Consider the following 24,444-nt stretch of genomic DNA (forward strand, 5'->3'; position numbering starts at 1 on the left):
TCGTTTCATTTGAATTTACAAATTACGAGCTATTAACGTTCACGAAATTCGTTTATGATTTTGGTAATCACAACATATAATATTCATTCATGACACAACTGCCAGCAACTTTAATTAGACGTTTATCATACTTCCTATTCACCATTGCACAGCAGTATATTGATTGTTTTATGAACGTATATCTTCGACTATTATAATGTACGTTTTATTGGTATTTCTGATCTACGCGTGATAGACGTTTATGAAATTCATTTTCAATCTTGGTGTCTACAACATCTATATATATATATATTAGGGTGTGTCGAAAATGAACTTTTTTTTTTTCTTCGCTCCTACCACTCAAAACTTTAGGTTTTGACATTAAAGAGGTCCTCGTTCAAGGAGGGCGCTGTAGCTTGAAGTTTAGAAGTCGCTCAACGAGGATTTAGGTTTCCCATCTAATTAACACGTAAAAAATATTGTTTTTCGTTCAAAATGATGTCAGGCAACCATAAAATTGGCGATGTCTGTATTTCTTGGCTTATTTGAAAGCATGACTCATCCCCTAAACGATGATAGGTCGTTTTTCGACTTACCTTGTTCCAATTTTTTTTTACGCCACTTTTCGACCACAATAGTCACTTTTTCAAGTTTACAAAGTCTCCAAGGTATCAATGAGTCCAAAATGAATTGCTACAAGTATTGATTCTTGATTCGAATATAAATAACCAATTCTAAAAATTGGTAAATTCCGTATCTTCAATTTTATTCAAAAAACCATGTTTATTTTGAGAAATTTTGTATGTTTCACTAATTTTTGGAATTGGTTATTTATATTCGAATCAAGAATCAATACTTGTAGCAATTCATTTTGAACTCATTGATACATTGGAGACTTTGTAAACTTGAAAAAGTGACTATTGTGGTCGAAAAGTGGCGTAAAAAAAATTGGTACAAGGTAAGTCGAAAAACGACCTATCATCGTTTAGGGGATGAGTCATGCTTTCAAATAAGCCAAGAAGCACAGAAATCGCCAATTTTTTGGATGCCTGACATCATTTTGAACGAAAAACAATATTTTTTACGTGTTAATTAGATGGGAAACCTAAATCCTCGTTGAGCGACTTCTAAACTTCAAGCTACAGCGCCCTCCTTGAACGAGGACCTCTTTAATGTCAAAACCTAAAGTTTTGAGTGGTAGGAGCGAAGAAAAAAAAAAGTTCATTTTCGACACACCCTAATATATATATATATATATATATATATATATATATATATTGTACATTCATCATACAACTACCAGCAACCCCAATTAAGCGCTTAATTATTGCGGTTTTCCACTATTGCACAGAAATATATTCATCGTTTGATGAACGTATTTTTTCAACGATTATTGTTCACGTTTTACTGCTACTTGTGATCTACGTTCAATAACCGTTTATGAAATTTATTCAATATCGGACTATTTTCAAGATACATTGAATTGTATAATATGTATATTTGATCAAATGGGTTCATACTTGTTTTACTTCAACACGATTGAGGAAAATTCAACGTTGAGTACAATATTCAGATTATGAACGCACTTTTAGTATTCATGTATGCGGAACCGCCTGATGCCAAGCGGTGGCCAAATCAGTTGATTATCTTATAATTAGTTTCCGAAAAATGGACTTTAATTACCCGTTATTTTGATGCCAATATTATGTGGTAACTAAAGCTGAACACTGATCTTGTATTCATTTACCGGTGCATGGAACATAGATATAACCAATAAAAGGAAGAGAATAAAGAAGTGTCCGAAACGTGAATAATTTCGTACCAAGAATAATAATTTATTGTACATTTTTATAATTATTTCACAATATTGGTTATCATATTATAATATATTAAATCTCATTATTTGGCACGAATTACGTCAAGACTTCAATATCTTGTATGAGTACTTGCTAAAACAAGCGTTCATCATATCCTGTCGCATTTTTAACGTCGTTTGTACGTTTATTTTTCGCGCTATTTTATCGGAGTTCTGTGCGTTATACATTGTGTCACTACTGATATATTATTCTCCTGCTCTGGTGCGTCAGCGTCGGTAACGCTGCAAGCTAGAGTAAGAGCGCAATAATTATATGTAGAGACAGAACTTATCCCATGGACCGCGCATTCATACAGTAAGTGTAAGTATAGCGAGTGGTAAGACAAGGACAGCTCGGAATAACACGGGCATATATGGCAAAGTTGATTCCCTTTTGGGCACGATCTCTCTGTCGCTCTTGCGTCTCCTCTATCTTTGTCTTTGTCTGGGAGCCTATATTCATCCCCACCCTTGCAACTGGCCTCAGGCGCTGGTTATGGCGTTATTCGTCAACCGAATGCGGAGGTGCTCGGATCGATCGGTGATCGTGTAGCAAAAAAGGTGAGAAGCTATTGTTAATCTGCGGCCTAGACGGAAGAAGCAAATTCGTCATTAAATAACGCTGGTAAGTACAACTACATATTTTTCCAAATATGGTGGTATTTTGTCTTAATACATCGAGCATTCTTGGTTGAAAAAATAATGTGTTTTGCAACTCAAATTCTGTCTCTTCTGTATTTTTTTCTTTCCTTTCTTTTCTTTCTTCAAAAGAAACTATGTGTAATGTTCTGCGTCTTTTTCTCTAAACCAAACGATGTACCATAAAAATATGGAATAGTTTATTGTTTATTATATAACGTTCATGAATATTTTTGAACTGTTTTTAAACGTTATTTATATGTGTTAAGTTTACTATGATACGTATATTATAGGTTAATTATATTAGTTCTTGTCGAATTTGAGGAAAACTTCATGTTAATAATCATCCCATGTGATCATGCGGTTATTAGTAACTTTTGCTCTGTATTGTTTGAAATCGGTTTCGTGTTTATTATTTTTTTAGATACCGTTTCAACATATCTATAACATACATATGAACTCGTAGCATCTTCCAAAGTAACAAAGTATAGTAATACAGCCACGTAAATATTTCTGTGCCATCGAAATCACAGAAATATTATTTTGACAATATTTTTTATTTTCTTTTCCCTTCAATTGAAAATAACAATTATTATCCATCAGAAGAAGACGGTCATGTTAGACAATAGAGACAATAGAGAAGATCCGTAGCAATAAAGCTTTTTCACCAGTTAGTGCAACAACTTATATAGAGGTTTATTAAAAATTATGTATTTTGATCCAAAATTCTGTTTTGTGTATATTTTCTTGGATTTGGGCTGAATAAATATTAAAAAGGGATTTGCACCTGAATAATTTTGTAAACACTGGTAAAAATAGTGGTCATCTACCCATCAAACGTATATAATACGCAGGAAATTCGTAACAAGTAATTTTATTCCATTGGATTTGACTTTGATCTTTACCGATAAACGTATAGTATACTCATGATTTACGTTCAGTAGTAGGCGTCATGATATACTATTCGAAAAGTATTAGAATATAAGCAGGACATCGGCCCAGAATTGGTTCAACGTTAAACTACGATCTTGTTTAATTTGTAGTAACAATAAATAGCGATACATAGAACTATAAGTACTATAGAATAATAATATTAGTAACAGTACTATCTAGTCCTGAAATATATCACGATTCCTACTACTGAACGTAAATCATGAGTATACTATGCGTTTATCGGTAAATGTCAGAGTCAAATCCAATAGAATGAAACTACTCATTACCTGCGTATTATATACGTTCGATGGGTAGCTGACCACGTTTTTTATTCGTGTTTACAAAATTGTTCGGCTACAAATGCCTTTTTAATATTTATTTAGCCCAAATCCAAGAAAATATACACGAAACAGCATTTTTGATCAAATTACTTAATTTTCAATAAAATTTTATATAAATTGTTGCGCTAACTCGTGTAAAAGCTTTATTGCTATGAATCTTCTGTATTGACTCACGTACTACGTTCATTAGGTTCATTTAACTTTTAGTTTTCAGAGTGGTGTGCGGATATTTACGACAAATAAGGCAAGCACGTTAAAGCGTACATCATTTCTTGTCTGGTGTGTATTATTATTTAGTTTTATAACATGCCTCATGATTTAAAAGTTCTGAGTAAACGACATTTGCGTCGCAAAACAGCTATAAATACTCGTAAAGTATTACTGAGTATTGCAGGCAATAATTGTGCACTCGAGCACCTTACGAAATCACAATTAAAAGATGCTAGTCATGAACATGTGTCTTGTATCGGAGAATATGTGCACTCTATAGATAGCGATTATGATGTTGATCATATCCATCAAAGTAATGAACAGAATGAAGAAAACTCTAATTCGAACCGCGATAATAAAGATTTCAAAGACATCGAAAGTGACATAGATAGCATCAAAGCTACGTTGTACAGTTCTGAAGATAATTCAAGTTCCGTCAGCGATGAAGTGCATTTAGATGATGAAACGAACTTTGTTGAAAATTTGCGCGACTGGGCATCTTCAAATAACATCACACATAACGCGATCGATCAATTGCTAGCATTATTGAAACCAGCACATCCTATCTTACCCTTAAGTGCTAGGACTCTACTTCACACGTCACGACGTATTGAAACGTTAAATTTAGACAACGGAGAAATGTGTTATTTCGGTTTGGAGAAATGCTTGAGACAAAAACTCGAGTCAGGTCTCAAAAAAGGACTGTCACCTGAACATACGTTGCGAGTTGATTTTAATATTGATGGGATTCCCGTTTATAAAAGTAGCGGAACATCATTTTGGCCAATTTTGGGACGCAGTATTTCAATGATCGATGATAGCCCATTTGTAATTGGTGTTTATTATGGTACGGGTAAACCGATGCCACTATCTTCATATTTACGAGATTTAATTAAAGAAACGTCACGTTTAAGCACCAATGGTTTTGAGTTTAATGGCACCAAATACTTTGTCAGAGTTGGTTTATTCGCGTGTGACGCGCCCGCGAGATCTATGTTGAAAATGTGTTTAGGACATTCGGGTAAGGATGCTTGCGAGAGGTGTAAGATTCGCGCAGTTCATCTCAACCGTAAACTGTGTTATCCATGTGACACCGAATTCCAGAAGCGAAAAGATAGTGATTTTGTTGCACCTAGTGAAAACGATCGTCACGTTAAAGGACGTTCGCCTCTTTTAGATCTTTACGTGGGACTAGTCTCCCAATTTCCTTTAGATCCCATGCATTTAATCTACCTGGGAATTTTGAAGAGGTTGCTCCTTAAATACTGGGTCGAGGGTTCACGTGATTGCAAATTGTCTAAGGATATTTTGTTAGAAATTGAACGTATAATGAAACTATTGGCGCGATATGTTCCGGCAGAGTTTCCTCGAAAGCCCCGTGGATTTTTGGATTTGCATCGATGGAAAGCGACAGAATTTAGATTTTTCTTGTTATATTCCGGCCCTGTTGTAATGCGGGATGTGCTAGATCGAAAAAAGTACAAACATTTTTTATTATTGTCTGCCGCCGTGTATATTCTATCGAATACAGCCTTGTTCTCGCGTTTTCGAAACATCGCGCAAGATATGATCGAAAAATTCGTTACTCAAGGTGCTAAGATATACGGACAAAACTTTGTCGTATATAATGTACATTCGCTGCTGCATGTCATAGACGACGTAGAACGATTTGGCCCATTAGAAGAATACAGTTGCTTTGTGTATGAAAATCATTTGGGCCATTTGAAACGACTTATTCGATCGAAACGCTTGCCGCTGCAGCAGCTGAGTAATCGACTTGAAGAACTAAGTTCTATTCGTAAAACTAATTGTCAGGAAAAATTTATTCCTAAACCCAAATTTATTGGAAATTCTCGTGAATGTCAGGCTCTGGAAACGAAAAAATTCAAAATATCAATAAAAAGGCCGGATAATGTAGTAGCTTGTGGGACAGAAATATTAGTGATCAAATCAATCCTTTTCATTGCCGGAGAATATAGAATTATAGGTACTCCGTTCAAGTACAAGCGAGACCTTTATCAGAAACCTATTAAATCTTCCAAACTAGGGATTTTTTTCGTAAGAAGTTTCAACGTAGCGAAATCTTATCGCGTCGATGATATATTACATAAATTCGTCTGTCTTCCATTTAAAGATGGTTTCGCAGTAACTCCGATACTACACGAAATGAAATAAAATTTTTATTTTTTGTTAAACATCTCAACGAAACGAGCTCTCGACAAAAAACAGATGATGAACCTACGATTCTCGGCAATGTGTACGAGGAAGAGGGATTCGTTCAAGACATGTATAGTATGTCTATGTCTACCTCGCACACATTCCCGAGAATCGTAGGTTCATTATCTCTTTTATATTAAAAGTTTGCTTCAATTGAGATGTTTAGCAAAAAATAACATTATCGTATACCTATTACCATATACCGTATATGCCGAGTCTAATTTACCTAGTAGTCCAATATACCCAACTCTACCATATGTTCATAACATCACTTTTGAGCTGATTTATTATAGTTTTGTACGTCACATTGACGTTCAAGTATTGGTTAGACATGCGTTCCCAAAATCTTCATAATGTTTCATGATCGATTCATCTTTTAACTTATATACTACCTTGCATATTCCTATGTTGATGTCCTAATTAAAAACTTTTAAACTGGCACTTTTTGCTCAGAGTGGAATAAAAGTGCTTGAATTTTGATCAAATATAAATTTATACACCAGACTAGAGAATATGATACATTTAACGATGTTTTTACTCAGTCGTGCTGCAGAACTATGTATGCGGTGATTGAATTCTTGGTTGGCGAAGATAGAGAATGCGCATTGGTACCAGTTCTTTGGCTGGTCGAAAACAACACCCAATGTTACTGGCCACGGACAAAAACTGAAGATCATTTTACAAAACTTGTAAAATCAAAGGCTGCCTATGAAAAAACATGGCCAAAGTTTGCCATTCACAAAGTACTGCATACCGGAGGTGATTATTGGAACGTAGAACTTTTTTTTACAATTGTATACGGATTGAATGTTTCAATCATATTAATTTTCACTTGGATAAGAGTTACGACGATATATTTTGATCATATTGTACATTTGTGATTAATTTTGCTAATCAATGAGCATTCGGTATTGATTGATATTCCTTGATTAACTAACAGATGACTACCACGACACCGAAGCAACGATGGCGCGCCTACTGGAGCTGGGCACGTCCGATGAATCCGGAATAATTCGCAACATCGCTAAAAAATCCACTGTAATACCTCAGCAAGATATTACCAATGACGTGGACGAGAATGAAGCTACGAACAGTGATGATGTCGAACCTGAGCCGCAAAAGAAAAAACGTAAACACAAAACCGACAAGAAGAAGGCTAAAAATCGACACGTTAGTAACAAAAAAAAAAAAACGAAGCGTTCTCGTGAAAGTTCAAGTAGTTTAGGTTACACCTCTTCAGCTGACGAGAATTTGCCACCGTCCGAAGTCGATGAATCGACTTCTAACCGTAATAAGAATACTCGCTACATTAACTCAGCCAAAGGATCTACCAAAAATCAGACACCAAAGAAAAACTTGGCCCACAAGATCGTACAGCACCAGTATAATGATAATTCCCATGAGTCACCGAATCAGTTGTCTGGATATGAAACATCAAATAGAAACATTTCTAGTAGGATCATCAGGTCTACCACGCAATATGACTTATCAAGATCCTTTTCACAACTTGAACCTTCAACCCCGACCACATCACGCGAACAGAATACCTTTGAAGAAAAAACTCTGCAGTATTTAGAACACATTAAATCCTACACTGAACAAAACCATCTGCTACTACGTAAAATCTTCTCAAAACAGAAGGAAGTCAGCATCGACGTAACAAAGAAACCAGCCGAATTCCCAAAACTTCCTCTTAACTCCATGGAAGACTTCTCCAACCTCGAAAATATCCTGAAATCCGAAGAGCATCGAACTTATTTAGTGAGTAGACCTTGCAATCATATTCAAAATATGTATGTCATGACATACGGATAGGTACTAATACCGAGCGTATTCTTCAATGAGGGCCAACCCCCTCCCTAGCGCAAACCAACACAGGCACATGAGGCTCGGCCGGGAGGGGATAGAATGCCAGTGGCCATGTTAGTCTCCACTCGACCGAACTTCACGTACGCGTCATGTGCCTGAGTTGGCTTAGCACTAGGGAGGGGGTTGTCTCTCATTGAAGAATACGCTCGGTATGTGTTGACTGCAAAGGAATAATGAAAATTACTACAGGCATACAGAATTGCGGTTCGTAACGTTTTAACCCTCTCGGACCGTATGTTGCTTCTACGCAACACGCACTTTGAGGCTTCATAAAACTGTATCGGTCGCAAGGTCAGGGTTCTAACTGCATAGTTCCATTAAGCAAGGTCAGATGGCCTTATAGATACTCCTAAACCCTGAGGTAAACTGCTTTCACCCATCGAAATATCAATATGGTGAGAGATTTTCATTCAACATGAAATCGGTCTCGGTCTGATCGAGAGGGTTAACGTTAAAAAATGCTGAAAAAATATTAGGAATCGACAATCTCCAACTAGTCAAAATTGTTATCGATGTTGATAACAGTAAGAATATTTTGAATTCAATTCGACATTCATTCATTTTAGTATTTTGTTGCAGACCGGGAAACTGGCTTCTATTGGAGGGACAAGCGGTCGCCAATGTGTGTTGGCTATAATGAGGTCACTACTCACAAACGAATTAGCGATGCAATTCAATTGGGCAGGGAGGGACAAAGTCTCATTTCAAAAGACATTGACAATGGAAACTGTTTACGGTAATGAATAATTCATGAAATTTTCGAGAAACAGTTATTACTTGGATTTATCGTGTGAAAACAATATTATTCACACATTATTATTCAAATTATGCAAACTGTTAACTTTTTTCCCAATATATTCGAGATTCATCACAATTTACATTGAAATTATTCCTTATCAGTTATCAATATCGTGATATTGTACCTTCCTTTTGATGTATTTTTTCTCAGAGGCTGTGAAACAAACCTTTCTTGGCAAGAAGGAAATTGGTGATGCAACCGAAACCAGTGTTTCGTGTGCCGTGAAAGACTGGTTAAAACTAGCTCGATCACGGCATACCTATGTACGAAAGAAGGGCTAAGAAACTGTGGTAAACGTCAACTAATTTTAAAAACAGTCATATAAAAGTACAAATCATACAGGCATATAAATATTTCTGATATAAGTGTAATATTCTTAGCGTTTTCTGTTAGTTGTAACTACCGTGAAGACGAAAGTATAGTGTAGGTTGAGCTGTGTCTATGAGCTACAAGATGTACCTTTTTTTTTGATAAATGAGTATTTATAGATATAAGATATTTGTGTAACGTTCTAACAAAGATATAATAAAATCGATTCACATATATAAACTAAATTCGTACGCTTTCTAACTCAACCCAGACTTGTTTCTAGCTAACGTGAAATGATCTTCCTCTATAGCAGTGTACTATATACGCTTTCAATTACACATCCAAGATACGTTATGTATTCAAGTCTAGAGGTCCAATTAAAAACGTTTTTTAACACTGTATAATATTCGTTTAGACATAAATAATGAAAGATTAAAGCGTCATTAACAGAAAACATTTTGTCACGTTAGTTAAACGGACATTGTCAACACATTTTAATAGAAAAAATTTCCTTCATAATTTGAGTTTTAAAACGTACTTGCGAAACGTCTCTTAGTAGTCATCAATATCCAAATATTAGACGATTACCATAAATATTAAAATAACGGATTTTCGATACGTTTTATCAACAAATTGAGATACGATTTATAAATGTTTGGTTTCAAACGTATAAAATTTGCATATGAACAACTATCGTAAGACGTCCACCAAAAACGTTTAATAAACCGAAATCACGGCGGACATTCTTCGCAATAAAATACGTAGGTGCTGCACGTTTATTCTACAGAATAAAACGTTCTTTTTTGACGAATTTCATACGCTTTATATACTGGCATTGTTTATTGGGGAAGATCTCTTTAAAAATGATGTAGTTGAAAATGCTGGAATTGTAAACAAAAGCTTAGATACATCTACGAGTTATTTCAAATTGATTGAAAATGGGTAAAAATCTAGCAGTTCCATTTTATTTTACTCGACAATGGCACATTTTATTCACAAGTCTATTTTACACCAATTAACGGGAACTTTTTTTCATCAAACCAACAAGTCGCAATACCAATTTGACTACTGATAAAAAAAAAAATCTATTTCCGTGACTTTGTAAAAAATAGTCTTCTAAAAAAAGTGGCTACCGTAGAGTGAAATGGAACGAATCTACCAGATTTTGAATCATTTTGAAAAGAAACGTCGGTAGGTTTTTCCTATAACTCCAGCATTAACTATTATCATATACTCAAAAGAATTTTCGTAACTCAAAAACTCAATGATACGATGATATTGTAATAAAATTAAAACAAACCATCGAGTTTTGCTCAACCGACCTCCTCAATTATATCCGCGCAGGTCTTGTCTCATTTCTTACCCTACCAATTATCACTGGGTTGAAGTTCGAGACAATAAGGACCCGATCGTCAATTGACACGTCACTTCCGTCGGTTATCAGCTCCTAACTTCGGTCCCGAGTCACCCTCGCGTGGTCAAATCGGGAGAATAGTAGAGCCGGACACCCTGACTCTCTGACACATGACGTCTGGCTTGAGTGGCGTATTCCTACTCCTGTGCAGTGAGAGTCAAGCCACCTACCCATTCGAAAAAAGAGAAAAAGAAAAAAAAAACTTGACTGGTAAGGCCTGTCACGTTGAATCGATATCTCATTCGCCCTCCTGCCTTTTACACTTGTTCAAACAGATGTGATATTTCACTCCGATTTTTTTTCGTTTTCCATTCTGTCGTACGTTCATTCTCACGCGGGAAATTGAATGCGTTCCTCCGTAGGCTGCATTTACCGCTGGCAAAATAAAATCAAAACGGAGGGTGTGAAAAAATTCGCGGCTCAGCGTCAGAAGCGAAACTATTTCACCCTTGTGCGCTGCCTCGCAAAATCTCGCGAGTTGTGCCAAATCTCGGATAAGAACCGCAAGCTGCGTGTATACGTATATACCGTAAAGACAACGCGGTATTGAAAACATCTTTCCAATTTCCGCGAAGCTGTACGAATACAGAGCAGAAAACCCGGAGAGACTATCGAGGAGTAAAAATCTACGGGAATTAGATGGGGGGGGGGAAAAAAACATCGCGCGATCAGCTATCTAGGCGGAGTAGAAACTGATAAGAGAAATGGAAAGCCGGGAAGCAGTCTGCCTTTTGATATAAGTGGCGCGATCCCTTCTTACAGCGAGATCTTCTGTCGAATAAGCTCCTCGGGAATTGTCTAATCCCAAGTCAGTGTTCTTGATGAAATTCGGCAGAAAATTGTTTGACCCACATTGAAGAGGAACGCGTTGGCTGAAACTTGATATTTTACAACAGCCTCTCCTTGTCCCCTCAGGTGCCCCAACAAATTTCTTCATCCCCGTCCTTCAAGGTCTCCCAAGTCGAAAACTCTCGGATGCCGTTTCTCCATGTGTGCGTCCATTTCGCGTCGGTGTCTTGATCGAGTGGCTTTTCGCTCATTCGGTTAGCGTCGCAGGTGTGGAACGGCGTAGAGCATGTACAGGTAATGTAATACACCCGGGGAATTTCATTGCTTCCCTAAATTTTTCACTGCGCAACGTCTTTTGCCGTTGTCTCGACGTGAAAAGAGGGAGAGAATAAAAGAGCACCGAGAGAAGAAATAAAGAGGAACGAAATATCATGAGACATTTAAGATCACATGGTTATTTCGCGAGTCGAGTTTCTGATGCAGGGTACGTCGTCGCTCAGGAACAGAGGGGAAAATAAAAATGTACGAAAGTACTCCTCGAGACTCCCTTACGGATGCCCGATCCCTTGGAGGATTTACCATCGCTGAGTGAGTCGGTGAGTGAGAGAACAGCCTCCATCTTTCAAAACGCGCCATAAGGTGCCCGACCACAGAGTTTCGAACTGTGGCTATAAGGTGAGGCCAGCCGGTGTCTCGTCTTTGTCGTGTCAGGATCCGACATCAAAATCGCAAATGTTGTTTCTGGAAACGAAGGCTTTCGCATCGGAGATATATCAGTGCTGTCCTGAAACAGACTTGAATCGCCGCAAGATCGTCGTGAGATTAGCCAACGCACCGGGAGGAAATCAACGAACGGAAAACTGGAACCTGCTGCCTCATTTAATCTGTTCTTGTAAAACGGAACCTCACATAGCAGACGATATTGTTGCAAAATTTACCGTCGCGAATCATATAACGAACTTTGACTCAGATGGTGGTGTTGAATGCAATTAAATGACAAGAGATTCTTTAATGATCGGTTGATCGGTGCAAGAATTATAATTCAGCGACCGATTTTTTCCTCATTTCTTACATAATAAAAAATATATACTTAAAACATCGGGACTATTTTCAACATCGTTTCGACGTGTAGTTCAATTTCTCTCAAATATATCATACATCATTTTTGCACGAATACAGTGCTTGATACCTTTAATCGTTTTCCGATTACATCGGTATGGGTAAAATATGATAAGGGAAGTCAGAATTTTCGTCTTGATTGATCAAACATTTTTATTTCTCGGCAAATGGACCAGCAATGTTTGCGATTTTTTTTCTCTTGAAAAACAGCCATGGAATATATAATTGCGACAAGGTTTTGTCAGCGATTACGATTCACGACCAGAAAAATTCTCGTCAATTTTCCCACTTTAGTTTCCACGTCGGTTTCATCCCTGCTTGTTTGCCAATGTCTTCCCGCTAAATCCACGCCGCACTCTAATGATCTTCGCTTCTTCTTCATCGCGATCGTTGATGCGGCTGTGCGTTCGGTAAACAGTCTGCCAGCTACAGGCGTACCTACCTACATTTACCGTGGATTATGTGTCGTTATCATGAATCAAAATTACGCTGCTAGGTCGCAGCCGTTGCGAAGGCGTCGATGGCTTTCGGCCGTCTTTTCGCAAACCACAACGAATGACGGTCAAATCTGAGTTGACAGTGATGCACAACGCGGATGAAGAAGACCCCCGGGAATTCGGTGGACGCGTAACGTTGGCGTGAAAAGCAGTCGAAAATCTGGTAAAAAGATCCATTATCTCTCGAGGGGATCGCCGGTGTATTCGGTAATGTGTGTCTTTTCTTAGGCGAGGAAGAAGGGGATCCTGGACTAGCCCGCATGGCTCGTGCCGATTCTACTTGTAGAAGAAAATGGACGGCCCTTCGTTTTTGCCTTGTGACCCAAGCCCGCCGGCAGAATTGTGTTTTCTTTGTGTCACGCCAATATTGCGTTATCGTCCCGGCCGCAGTTGCTCATCTCGCCTCTTTGACGAGAAAGAAATCCACACCGCTCTTCTCTCCCGCCTTCTATTATTCCCGCTCCTTTCGTCGTCCCCCATCCAGCCTAAACTTGTCACAACATCTTTGGCCGAAGACTCGATTCAATCACGTTGGAATCTCCGTTTGCACTAACCAAACTGTCTGCACATGTTTCATGCTTGGGTGGTTCTCACGGTTGGGATTCATCGGTCTGCCGTTACGACGAATATACGCGGAATGCTCGACTTTGGTAAGATTCAGAGATCTGGTCACCGGTCGAAATCCTGGAGGGTGAAGGTGTACGAAATGCCAAGAATACATCATGCATAAAGAAATTTTCAACCTTTCTAGACACTAACGAATAATTTTCTCGTGCAGCAAGAATAATTCGCGCGTTTGAATTTTTTCTCTCTAATTTTGAAGCGTGTTATACTTACGATTTAATTACGATCAGGTCATGGCGAGGTGGGGTAATTTTTTTCAATTCAATTTCTTGCCTCACTTAGAGAAATTTTGTCCACAGTCCCACCTTGGCTGGATATTTGCCAAAATATAAGCGACGTCCTAAGATGTGATCCACTTTTGCCAGTATAGGCGAAACTGACTTTGACTGACAGTCGATAAAATTAGCCAATATCCAATCGCTCATCTTGGCCAACATTCTTTCCAGGATTGGTATTTGACGAAGAATAACCATTTTGTACCGTTAGATCCTGAATTGTTATTAGTATCAAGGTTGACGCGGCCCAGTTTCCTCTTTTTTTAGGGCTTGCAAATATTGCGAAAGACCGCCTGTAACCTCAATCGCATCTTCTCCCTTTTTTTTTACCCTTGCCGAATGACAGATACCGAAACGGTGAATGAATCGGTAAACTTTTGACTTAACAACAAAAAGGAAGCGTAAAATTAAAGTGCTCAGCGCACTTCGTAGGCACTATAATACAAGGTAAGCACAGGGATTGTACGATTAGAGACAGCTGGGAATAGCGAGGCGTCGTGATACTGAGTAATTTTCGCGGCCTCTCTCTCTCTCTCGTTTTCTCTTCGCCAAATGCATCCCTGGGGAATTTTTTCCCGGCAGTTTCTTCCGGATGGATTCGCCGCCCTGACGGCATCTGCAGAGACGAAGAATCAGAGCGAGAGGCGACGAGTCAGCGGGTGAAAGATAATCCAAACGACGTGATAAAAATAAATAAATAAAAGATAGGGGAGCTGCGACGAAGTTTGAAAAAGAAACGATCCTGTGGCGAAAAGTTTAATCTACAATAATGCGCAAAAAGTTTTACGCGTATGCTGACGATTATATATATTAGCAAACCTGTGTAATACCTCGTTCGTTAAGTGATACGATTTATATTTTTAAACACGCTAATCGGCCTGTTTTTTAACGATAATGCGAATGAGATTCAGATTACAACTTCAGAGAATTAAGAACGATAAAAAAACAGAGGCAAAAACGAATGGGGAAAAGATTGTGTAACCTGAAATCAAGACTGTATATGTGCGAGTCTGCCGTATATTCGTAACATTATTATACGCAGTAAAAAAGTTTAATTTTAAAACTTCGATAACTTGCGAGATATTATTATTTTCATTCTACGTTTGCTACACATCTGCAGGACAATTATACTTCGCGACAAGTTACGGGATTAAAAAACTTGAGCCGGTAGCGACTGTAGGATGAAAGAAACTGACGTTACGCAACAAGACGTACAGAAATTCACAACAGCTATCAAATACATACATTTTCTATACTGGGGTCCTTTTTTTCTTTATTTTGTTTTTTTCCTCTTGCGAACCATGTAATGAATTCCTCTAAATATACATGTATTTATTCATTTTTATCCGCATATATATATATATTTAGAGGAATAGATCATACATAGATATATGTATATAACACTTTCATCGTAACGACGCGCAGGACTTTTGGACTTCTTGCAAGAAAATTCTGGGAATCATTTATCTAGAAACTTCTCGTCCTTTTTCCTTTCCTCTGTTTTTGTCGTTGTCGCACGGCCAGCCAGCGCGTCAATTTTCTTACATCGTCTGCAGCATAGAGGCGAAATCAAAAAATAATACCGATAAGAAGAAAAAGAAGAAAACGACGCCGATAAAGAACGAACGGACTGAATAACTCTCTGTAGAAGCTTTCAACTGCGACGACGTCTCACTTAATAGGCACCATTATGGATACACGCTATTAATTAATCACCAATTTAATCGGTTCAAACCCCAAAAATCGATCAGGCCCTGAAAATTGTCACGGATGTTTATAATTATTTTCCCTAGACAGTGAAACGATGCATTGATCTTCCCTGCATCTAAAATCAATAATTTTGCCTGTTTAACTTATTTCCAGCAAAAAGAAGCGACGACAATTATTTTTTCAAAATAATTCACGTACGATTATTTATCGTCAAAGTGGCGACAACTCACCTAGTTAACAACAGGCAGAATAAATGCATATTTTTTACCACAGAAAAATTTAACGACCACTAACAATCTCTGATAATGTGTTCGCGAGAACCATTTGTTACAGGTGCATAGTTATTAATTTCTACGTTAGAAAACGCATGGAGAAAGGCGCGATCAAGGATTAGTTGGGGATGTGATCGGATGGGCCAACGTACCGCGTGTTTGTTTGATTAATTATATGCGAGGTACTTTGAAAGCAATTAAACGACGAGTCGGATAGGGGTGTATAAAGCATACAAACCGAACATCCATCGGTCATTCGCGCAACGTGTTATTTTCGTATCAGCGATTCGACTGTACTTTAATCGTAAGCCTCGACCTCTAGAAATTAATCCAACATCAATCGCAGTCAGTTAATTGTTTCAGTGTTTAACAGATGAGGTGCGCAGAATCACTTGCAGGGTTTCAGCTTCATTCCGATGTAATAACGCGATTTGAAAGACCTATCACATTGTCATTCCACGGTCGTCGAATCGCTGTATACGTCATTGAACGTAGTCGAAAGAGATGATGATAGTTTTTTTTTCTTCAACGAGTCAAGCGTTTCAATCGATTTTCCGCGAATTGCCAATGCTGAAAAATTCAATTTGTTTTCTCCAAATATTTAAAAACGGGGGAGAAAAGTTCAGTTGTTGGACCAAGAAAGAAATGAGAAGATGAGTAAGTAAACTTGGATGAAATCCACGCCAAGTCGTGCTGATAATTAATGCCAGAGAAATGAAATAATTCCAAATTAGCATCGACCACCGAGTGAATTATGCAAAATGCGAATCTAATTTGTAATTATCATTTGCGGCGAGGAGATTGCCGGAATACGGATGTAATATACTATATATAAGTGTTTTCTTTTTATCACTTTCACTTGTTTTCATTCGACTTGTATAATTCGTCCTTCAATTTATTTTCAGCTCAATTATTCTATTAATCAACGTTACCTAATTCATTCGGTTTCATCAACCGACAGTTTGATCTTTCTCAAAGCGTGAAATTGGAGTAGTAATTTATACTTGCGAAAATTATAAATTTTTCATCAAATATTGACACGGCTAACGCAGCGTTGACGGGATTTCACCAAACTATACTCGAGGATTGTCGCAATTCCGTGCGAAATTTCATTTGCCCTTTTTGTATAATTTATTCAATTTCAACTCGCTGCCGGATGGTTATCCAGTTAAATAACAGCCAAAGTACAAATGACTAACGCAACGCGTATCGATCCGTTTAAAAATGTCTCGGAGCACGGTTTCCCGTATTATTTTTTCAGCCCTGGATTGCCCCCAATACGAAATGAATAAAGATCAGGCAAAGAGACAGATCTCTCTCAAATTCCGCGGAGATCAGCTGCGAGAATGTAACAGGCGGATTTGAGAGATCGCTGTCGGAGTAATATTTGTAAAATGGGAGAAAGCGTCTGCATAAGCATATTTCACCCGGATTCAGTAACCTTATTTGATTTCATCCTCGTTATTACTTCAACCATTTTGAGCTTATCGTTTCTGCATAACAAAAGTAAATACGGCGCGTGACGATTTCGCGTAGACGAGACGCGAATTATTTTATTATTCTGAGCTCGGAAAAGGTCGCAAAATAAAAAAAAAACTCCTAGACGTCCCGCGGGATGGCGGGGTTTCCATCGTTTGTTAGCTTTTAATTTTCTTCCCCTATCGTAGATAATTTGCGAGCGTATATATCCACCATCGAACACGCCCTCTAGAATATATTACGATATCTTGCAAACGTGCGCTTGTTACAAGGTCGGCTAATTAACAACGTTCATAACACGAGGGTAATTATACAAACAGTATTTTATTTTCTTCAACGATACCGCTGCGTTATTTCCATCGCAATTCCCATAATATTTACATATTTGATTATAACGTGCTTCGACCGTGAAATTAATATTTTCCATGTAAATTTTACTTCATTATTTTTGTTTGTAATTTTCATATTGCGACATATCGGATATAAATTAAATTGCCAACTGTTTATCACATCTCAATAGATGTAATTGAACAATCTCGTGATTTGTGCTCAGTTTTACAAAAAATAATATTTTGCCAGCGATTCCCGATTTTGGAATTATGACGAAACTGTTGGTAATTTTTATTGTTTTTTCCATAATCGTTGAAAAACTGTCGAGGAGACAAAAATTGTAATGTAAATTTTTCTATTCGCAGTCTTATAGTTCCGTTACTGTTTAATCACTATTCTGAATTCTGCGCTTCGCGATCCAGTAATTGGAGACTGACTTCGATGTAACAAAATTCGTTGAAGAAGACAGGTTGGGCGGTGTTTACAAGAATATTAGCTCTTGGAACCAGCAAGGCAGCGAGTCGCGGGAATTAGCGACGTTGTTAAAGTAATTAATTAACAGCGTACGCATAACGGCTCCGTACACGCCAACGCACTTCGCTACCTACATAAGTCAGAATCCAACCCTTCAAATATGGCACGATAAGTGCAATTCGAGGAAACAGCGTAGTCGTCCTGTCGGACGTTAATTGCCGCGTAATGATCGGATAAGGGCAGTCGGAGTTCCCCGGATCATGCAAGGAAAATGAAAAAATAAGTATTCAAATACTTAACGAAATTGCCACCCCCGATCGAACGTCATTTCTTACACACCGAGGCGGACAGCTTTTTTAACATTCACCGGGGCGAGATTCTCTGACAATCGGTAGAATTTATATGGGGCGCGTAACATTTTCCCGTGGCATGATAAATAAATTAAAGAAAATTCGAGTTTCAAAAGAGGTTTAAGGGTGGCACAATACAAAGGGCGCCATTGCTATTGTCCCAACTTCCGGTTTTCCACGGTCGACGAAAAGCAACCCTGCAGAGGACAAAGAGCGTCTCATTTTCGCCCCGTTCAGTTGTGCCTTTGCCGTACGGAGGTGGAATTTCGCTGCTGGCTGAAAGGATTTTACTGTAAGTCGAGTAAATAGATGCGGAAAGAAACGTTTTGCTGTTGCGAATTAACACACGAACGCCCAGAAATAAATCGCTGTTCGTTGATTATCTGCGGTGTAAATCGAGCAGCGGGTCACTTGCGGTTTGTGATTTTGCCGATTTCCTGTTGTGCAGGAAATTTTTCGACCCGGGTTACTTTTCGCGCTTGCGGGATATTCTAACCGGGTCGCGTATGGCTCACGAGAGATATCGTAATCGGGCCACGGGTCCGCACAGCCTCAAGTTTTAATCACCGTTTTCCCAACGCGAAAATACGCGCCTCGCCTGCCTGTTCAGGAAAATCCGCCCCGCGGTGTCACGCCTTTTCCTGTCCCTCGGCATTCCTTTCATTCCTTGTCGAGATGCTTTTTTACCCCATTTTCTCTCCCCCTTGTCCACCTTGAAACCTGTCGCGTTTTCAAAGAGGCTCGAGATTAACGAGACAGTTTTAACGGTACAAAAGACACTCGTCGTACGTATAACACCTGTGTAAATTCAGGTAGTTTTAACAGTACGAAGGATGCATCACCTAGCTATGCCTTCAGGGGTTTAGAAACAGAATACCTTTTTCACGATACGTGAGGTGTAAAATTTAGTCATCAAAACATTATACATACACAGGAACGTTTCATCGTATACCTCGTAAGCTATAAATAATTTTCCACTATTCGCGATATTGATCAATTTTGATTTCACTTTGTGCGATTCGAGAGTAACCGAGAGCCGAAGGGACAGAAGCCTAATTTCACGTGAACCTTGCAAGCGAGAATCTCGAGCCCGCAAAGTAAACCAAGTTTGGGTTCTTGCTCAATTATCAACAGACCCTCGGAACTCGAATAACGAGCTTTGCTTCCATTTGGACGGTTAGTTCAACTCTAAAATATTCACACCGTTCTCCCTCAACCCTCGTCTTTATCCTCCGCTGAAGTAACCGGTCCGATTCATTTCTCATCAAATCGACAGTGACAATGAAACTGTGTCAGAAAAACACGATCGGGTAATGTGAAACTTTCAAGACTCAGAGCCATAAATAAATCCTCTCAAAGGATGACAGTTTATTCGGTTTGTTCACAAATTTTCTAACCGTTCTCATTCCTGCGGGGAAAAAAGTTTGTCAGCGAAAATAATCATTGGGTCGAAGCTGCGGTGGAAAAGTTTAATTAAAATTTGAATCCTTCGGAGTGGTGCGAAGGTATACGTTGCGCCAGGATCAGTTTTTGTCCGTATATAAGTGTAGGATATAAGTAGGTATTATATATAATAAATGTTATACAAGGCAGCGAGTATATTCACGGTATAGAATGCAGAGGAACCGGAAAACTGCGATAATAGTAATTACCTAAGCAAAGCTTCAGATCAAGGGACTTCTTTTCGACGGTTCAAATACGCTGATCAATCTGATTTTTTTTTTTTTATGTTAAATCAAAGCACTCACGAAGAACAGAAAATAAATTTTTCAACGTTTATTTATTTATTTTTTTCTAATTTCTTTTATAAAGTTGAAAACGACTTTGGAAAAAAAAGTATCCAAAGCAAGATAAAAAATGGCACGACGAATGTTTTGTCCAAATTTGAGACAGATAGCTTGAAAAGTCTTCCTTTGAGAGTGTCCATCGTTTTGAAAAACGACGTTTCGAGAAACCCGTTAAAAAAAAATAGAACAAAAATAAAAGTGAACTTTTAAAAATTTTCTTTCTGTTCCTCGTGACTGTTTTGATTTGACATAAAGAATCAGACTGGTTAGCGCGTACTTACCATCGAATAAAAATTGCGTAAATCAGCTATTGTTCAACCCGTTACACTAGAATGATTCCTTAACCCCGTCCCGTACCATTTAGCTCGACGAAACTTGGGCCAAAATGGTAGACGTCAACGTGTCGTAAAGAAGCCAGAGTGATGCTCGAGAACAGTCGCAATACGAGCCGAAATGTAAATCCTTGTGATATAGTCAAGCATATATTATTTAAAACAGACGCTTTTATGACACAGGTTTCAGAATAGTTGCAAATTAGTAGTGTGTTTTTTACCTTCTGTCAAATCCACGATTGACGCCATGGATGCTTTCTGGTTGGCGCAAACACGTCACTATCACTGGATTCGTAGTCATTGATGTCATTTAAAACTTTTGTATTTTGCACTCTGTAGGGGTTTGTTAAATTTTAATAACTAATCTTCTCCGTAACAGCAATTATGAGAATCGTGACCAACTCTCGTGGCGTACTGATAGAAACTAACATTGAATTACGATGATCACGAGCCTGGCTCGTGATGTTTATGTTTGGCCCGACTTTCCGTTCACGAGCCTGGCACGTCATATTCATGTTTGGGTCAAAATCTTCATCACGAGTCAGACTCGTTAAACCACGGTAAGGGGACAACCATAGTAAAAAAATCGCGTAAATCAGCTATTGTTTGACCCGTTACACTGGAACGATCCCTTAAACCTGAACGCATAGATGCGGAAAGTTTATACAACTGTCCGATTCTGTTAATTCGTTATACGATAATCCACCGTTCATGAAGAATTATTATCTCACCGTTACGTGCCTACATTGATTTCACCGAAATCCGCACGGGGCTACATTATCACAAATATACGATTATTGGTTGCTAGCCTGAAGATATTTATGATATAGCGACCAGTGGAATAACGCTGCATGTGCAGTAGGAAACGATTTATCTCGACGTGATATTGTCGCGGTTGATTTATTCGCGGTGGATTTCTCCTTGGCAGAAATCAATTACCTAATACGTTCAAAAGTTGAAATACGGTAATATTTGCGGTATATTCTTACAGACAATGACTAAGCGACATTCCGTGCATACTTTGGGTGCGAGGTAGTCCTTCAACTCCACGGAGATACGTGATGGGTGTGTTCGAGGAGTGAATTTATGGAATGGAACACACTTCGGCGCGTCGCTTTTTGACTAATTGTGAAATCGAGCTCAACCACGCCCTGATAATCGATCCGTGAATAATGAAGCGGTTTCGCGGGCAGTTAGAGGGCTTCGACAATGACAAAGCAACATAGTTACTTAGGGAGAAAACCGAGGCTGAGCCTGAATTCGACAACTTACAGTCCGTAATTGATACTGTTCCCAAAATTCTCCGAGCTCGAATCGTCCTCCAGGATATATCGGACGCAAAGATCTCGCGCACGTAAAGTGAAAATCAACAATTGTGCCGCTAGCTTTGCATTGTCTGGAACAAAAGGATCGACGTACGAGTATTCCGAATATTGTCAATTGTTAGCTTGCGTTTTGTCTTCCGTGTTTAGGTGGCGATTTCGATGGACTGAACTGAAACTGATAAATGAACCAAACTAACGAACATATTATCTGGAAAAAGGCAACGACCCTAATCCAGGAATAAATTAACGATCGGACTGAGTAATACGGCGAGGCGAAAACAGCGTGAGAATTGTTTCGCGGAAATATCAGGGACCGTTTTATTTACACAGTAATATAGGTATGTACGTTAGCTACGTTCGGATTCCGGCGTGAAATTTACGATAAGAATTAGTGGATTCGGGTTGTTCAAACCCTCGCTCGACAGCCACAAAGCTTTAGGGAATATGCTGCTGAGAAATTTATTTGTCCCGCACCTGGCTTCCAGGATTATCATCGGTCATAATGCTTGAGACGGGAAAAGGGGACGAGAATTTTCCCAAAAGCGAAACCTTTTGTCTCCTAGTGAAGCCTCTTAGTACCCCGCGAATATAACTTTTGGCATCTTTTGTATAACAAATAATGTCTGACACGCCAGGCCTGCACGACTTGTGGATATACACGCTAAATCGTTTTATAATGGGTATTGTATTAGTATATTATAGTTCAGTCGGAATATACAGTAATTTAGCCGAGTTCTATTAATAAACATGTGAAAGCTGAAACTTGTTTAATCATCAAATTGGATGCCGAGGAAGAGATCCCTGAGTTTTTCAAAAAAACGTTGCGACGGGTTTGGCCGAAAAAAATTACTAAAAATCAAAAAGGCGCCGGTTAGATATAATTTTTTTTTTTACATGGGGATTGACAACCATATTAGATCCACCATTTTGAATATTGAAAATCTGATTTCAGATTCAAGTTCGGCGACCACAAAAACCGTAACAATGAGATAACAGGACCAATCTATCAAATTTTCTTTTTTCTGAGAATCGATTCGGTGGACCCAGATTAGACTTTTACTTTTTTAGTATCCATCCCATCACAACAAGGTGTCGAATGCAATCCCAGGCGAGTTGGTTACAGACCGTGGAGTAGTGGAGGGATAAGCTTATTGGATTTTCTCGATTGAAATTCGCTCGATTTTGTTGTAATGACGAGAAAATTTAGTGTTGTTAACTATAATCGCAATAGCACAAATAGTTCCCACTTGTACCACATTCTTCTGTGATCTACAAAATACCCAAACCATTATTGTAACCCCAACCATTTTACTTGTGAAATTGTTTAATAAATTATCCAACCAATTCAAATGTCTTCGTTGTCAGCTTACACGAAGCGCTTCGACTGCAATGGATTCAGTGATCCTGTAACCCTCGGATCGTTAATTGCTCAATTACGATCGCGATTCACGACGTGTTACTTTTACCGAATTTACGAAGGTCGTTTGCTCGGAATTGGCTCGCACCCCTTATTCCGTGATTCTGTTTCGCGGTCAAAGGTCCCGCGGTTCTCCTCTTCTAAATATTTAACCAGCAATGCCGCGGTAAAAATAAAAACCATCTCGAAATTCGTGAGTCCATCAATCAATCACGTTATACCCAAATTGCCAGGATATATTCAAATTGATGGAATTTGGCAAGAAATTCAAAAGTCGGCATCTCGATCGAAGGAAAAGCTTCTATATCTGCGCGCTCATCATTATGAGATATATATATTTGCGACAGCTCGCTGAGTATTAATTATAAATGAAAACTTTGTTGGAACACTGTGATCCCTCGGAAGGAATATCGGGAGTGTGAAAATTCACAAAAGCGAGAAATATACATGTACATATACATATATTTCAGCTTTTGTATGTCATAAAGCAGCGAGAAAGATAAAGATCAGTGAAATATTTTAATATTTGAAACCAAAAAAATATCTCTTTGCGAATTTCATCGTAGATTTTCAGTACTAATAAAAAATCACACGCGTCTCAGGTTTGACAAAAACTTGTGTTTCGTCGTGCAAAACATACCTGCCGAAGGATTTCAGGATATATCAGTTTTAAAATTTCCGAAAATAGCTGTTTCCCAAATATCACCGTCGTTGAGGCAATAGTAAAAAAAAATGTTCAGCCCAGTCTTTTAGCGTGAGCGATGTTTTAGTGAAAAAGTACAAGAATCTCGGAGAATAGTGAAATCTAAAAAAAGGCCCTTTTCCTAACCGCCCTAATATATGTAATTATATATAAAATTATGTGTGCGCGTGTGTGTTCCTGGAACCCTTACGAAATTCCCCCGCGAACTCGCTTCTTTGTTTGCCGAGAGTGCCGCAGGGTGTGAGAATGGGAATGGAAAAATATCAATACTCGATAATATTTACGCCCCGATGGTTTATCGGAATAACGGATCGCTATTTCCGCAGAAATTCACGCAGTGGCTTCGTTGAAATACCGGGTTCAGACTATTTCTGTAAGGCTTCTAATTAACTATGC

The 24,444-nt window shown here is 38.5% G+C and overlaps 2 protein-coding genes across 13 annotated transcripts in view; both read left to right on the top strand.

The window, feature by feature from the left end:
- The window catches only part of LOC107220245 (calcitonin gene-related peptide type 1 receptor), a 182,970-nt gene that overhangs the window by 24,290 nt on the left and 134,236 nt on the right, over positions 1-24,444 (top strand). The window lies entirely within an intron of this gene.
- Positions 1,842-9,643, top strand: LOC124292817. 6 transcript variants are annotated; one of them, XM_046730944.1, is made up of 6 exons: positions 1,842-2,459; positions 3,955-4,026; positions 6,717-6,933; positions 7,115-7,935; positions 8,610-8,779; positions 8,993-9,396. In XM_046730944.1, exons 3-6 carry the CDS (start codon positions 6,732-6,734, stop codon positions 9,033-9,035), a joined length of 1,236 nt encoding a protein of 411 aa, XP_046586900.1. In that variant the 5' UTR covers positions 1,842-2,459; positions 3,955-4,026; positions 6,717-6,731; the 3' UTR covers positions 9,036-9,396. The 6 variants fall into 6 exon arrangements, 4 of the variants coding, with proteins under 4 accessions (XP_046586900.1, XP_046586898.1, XP_046586899.1 ...); XM_046730942.1 differs by having other exon boundaries at positions 1,854-2,459; positions 8,623-8,779; XM_046730943.1 differs by lacking the exon at positions 3,955-4,026 and having other exon boundaries at positions 1,854-2,459; positions 8,623-8,779.

The sequence above is a fragment of the Neodiprion lecontei genome, chromosome 2 (genome assembly GCF_021901455.1).
Source record: "Neodiprion lecontei isolate iyNeoLeco1 chromosome 2, iyNeoLeco1.1, whole genome shotgun sequence".
In the NCBI taxonomy this organism is placed as follows: Eukaryota; Metazoa; Arthropoda; class Insecta; order Hymenoptera; family Diprionidae; genus Neodiprion; species Neodiprion lecontei.

Coding starts and splice junctions, on each gene's coding strand:
- LOC124292817 (XM_046730942.1), top strand. CDS start 6,732: ATGTATGCGGTGATTGAATTCTTGGTTGGCGAAGATAGAGAATGCGCA. Junction 7,936..8,622: donor AAGAGCATCGAACTTATTTA/GTGAGTAGACCT, acceptor ATTTTGTTGCAG/ACCGGGAAACTGGCTTCTAT. Junction 8,780..8,992: donor GACAATGGAAACTGTTTACG/GTAATGAATAAT, acceptor ATTTTTTCTCAG/AGGCTGTGAAACAAACCTTT.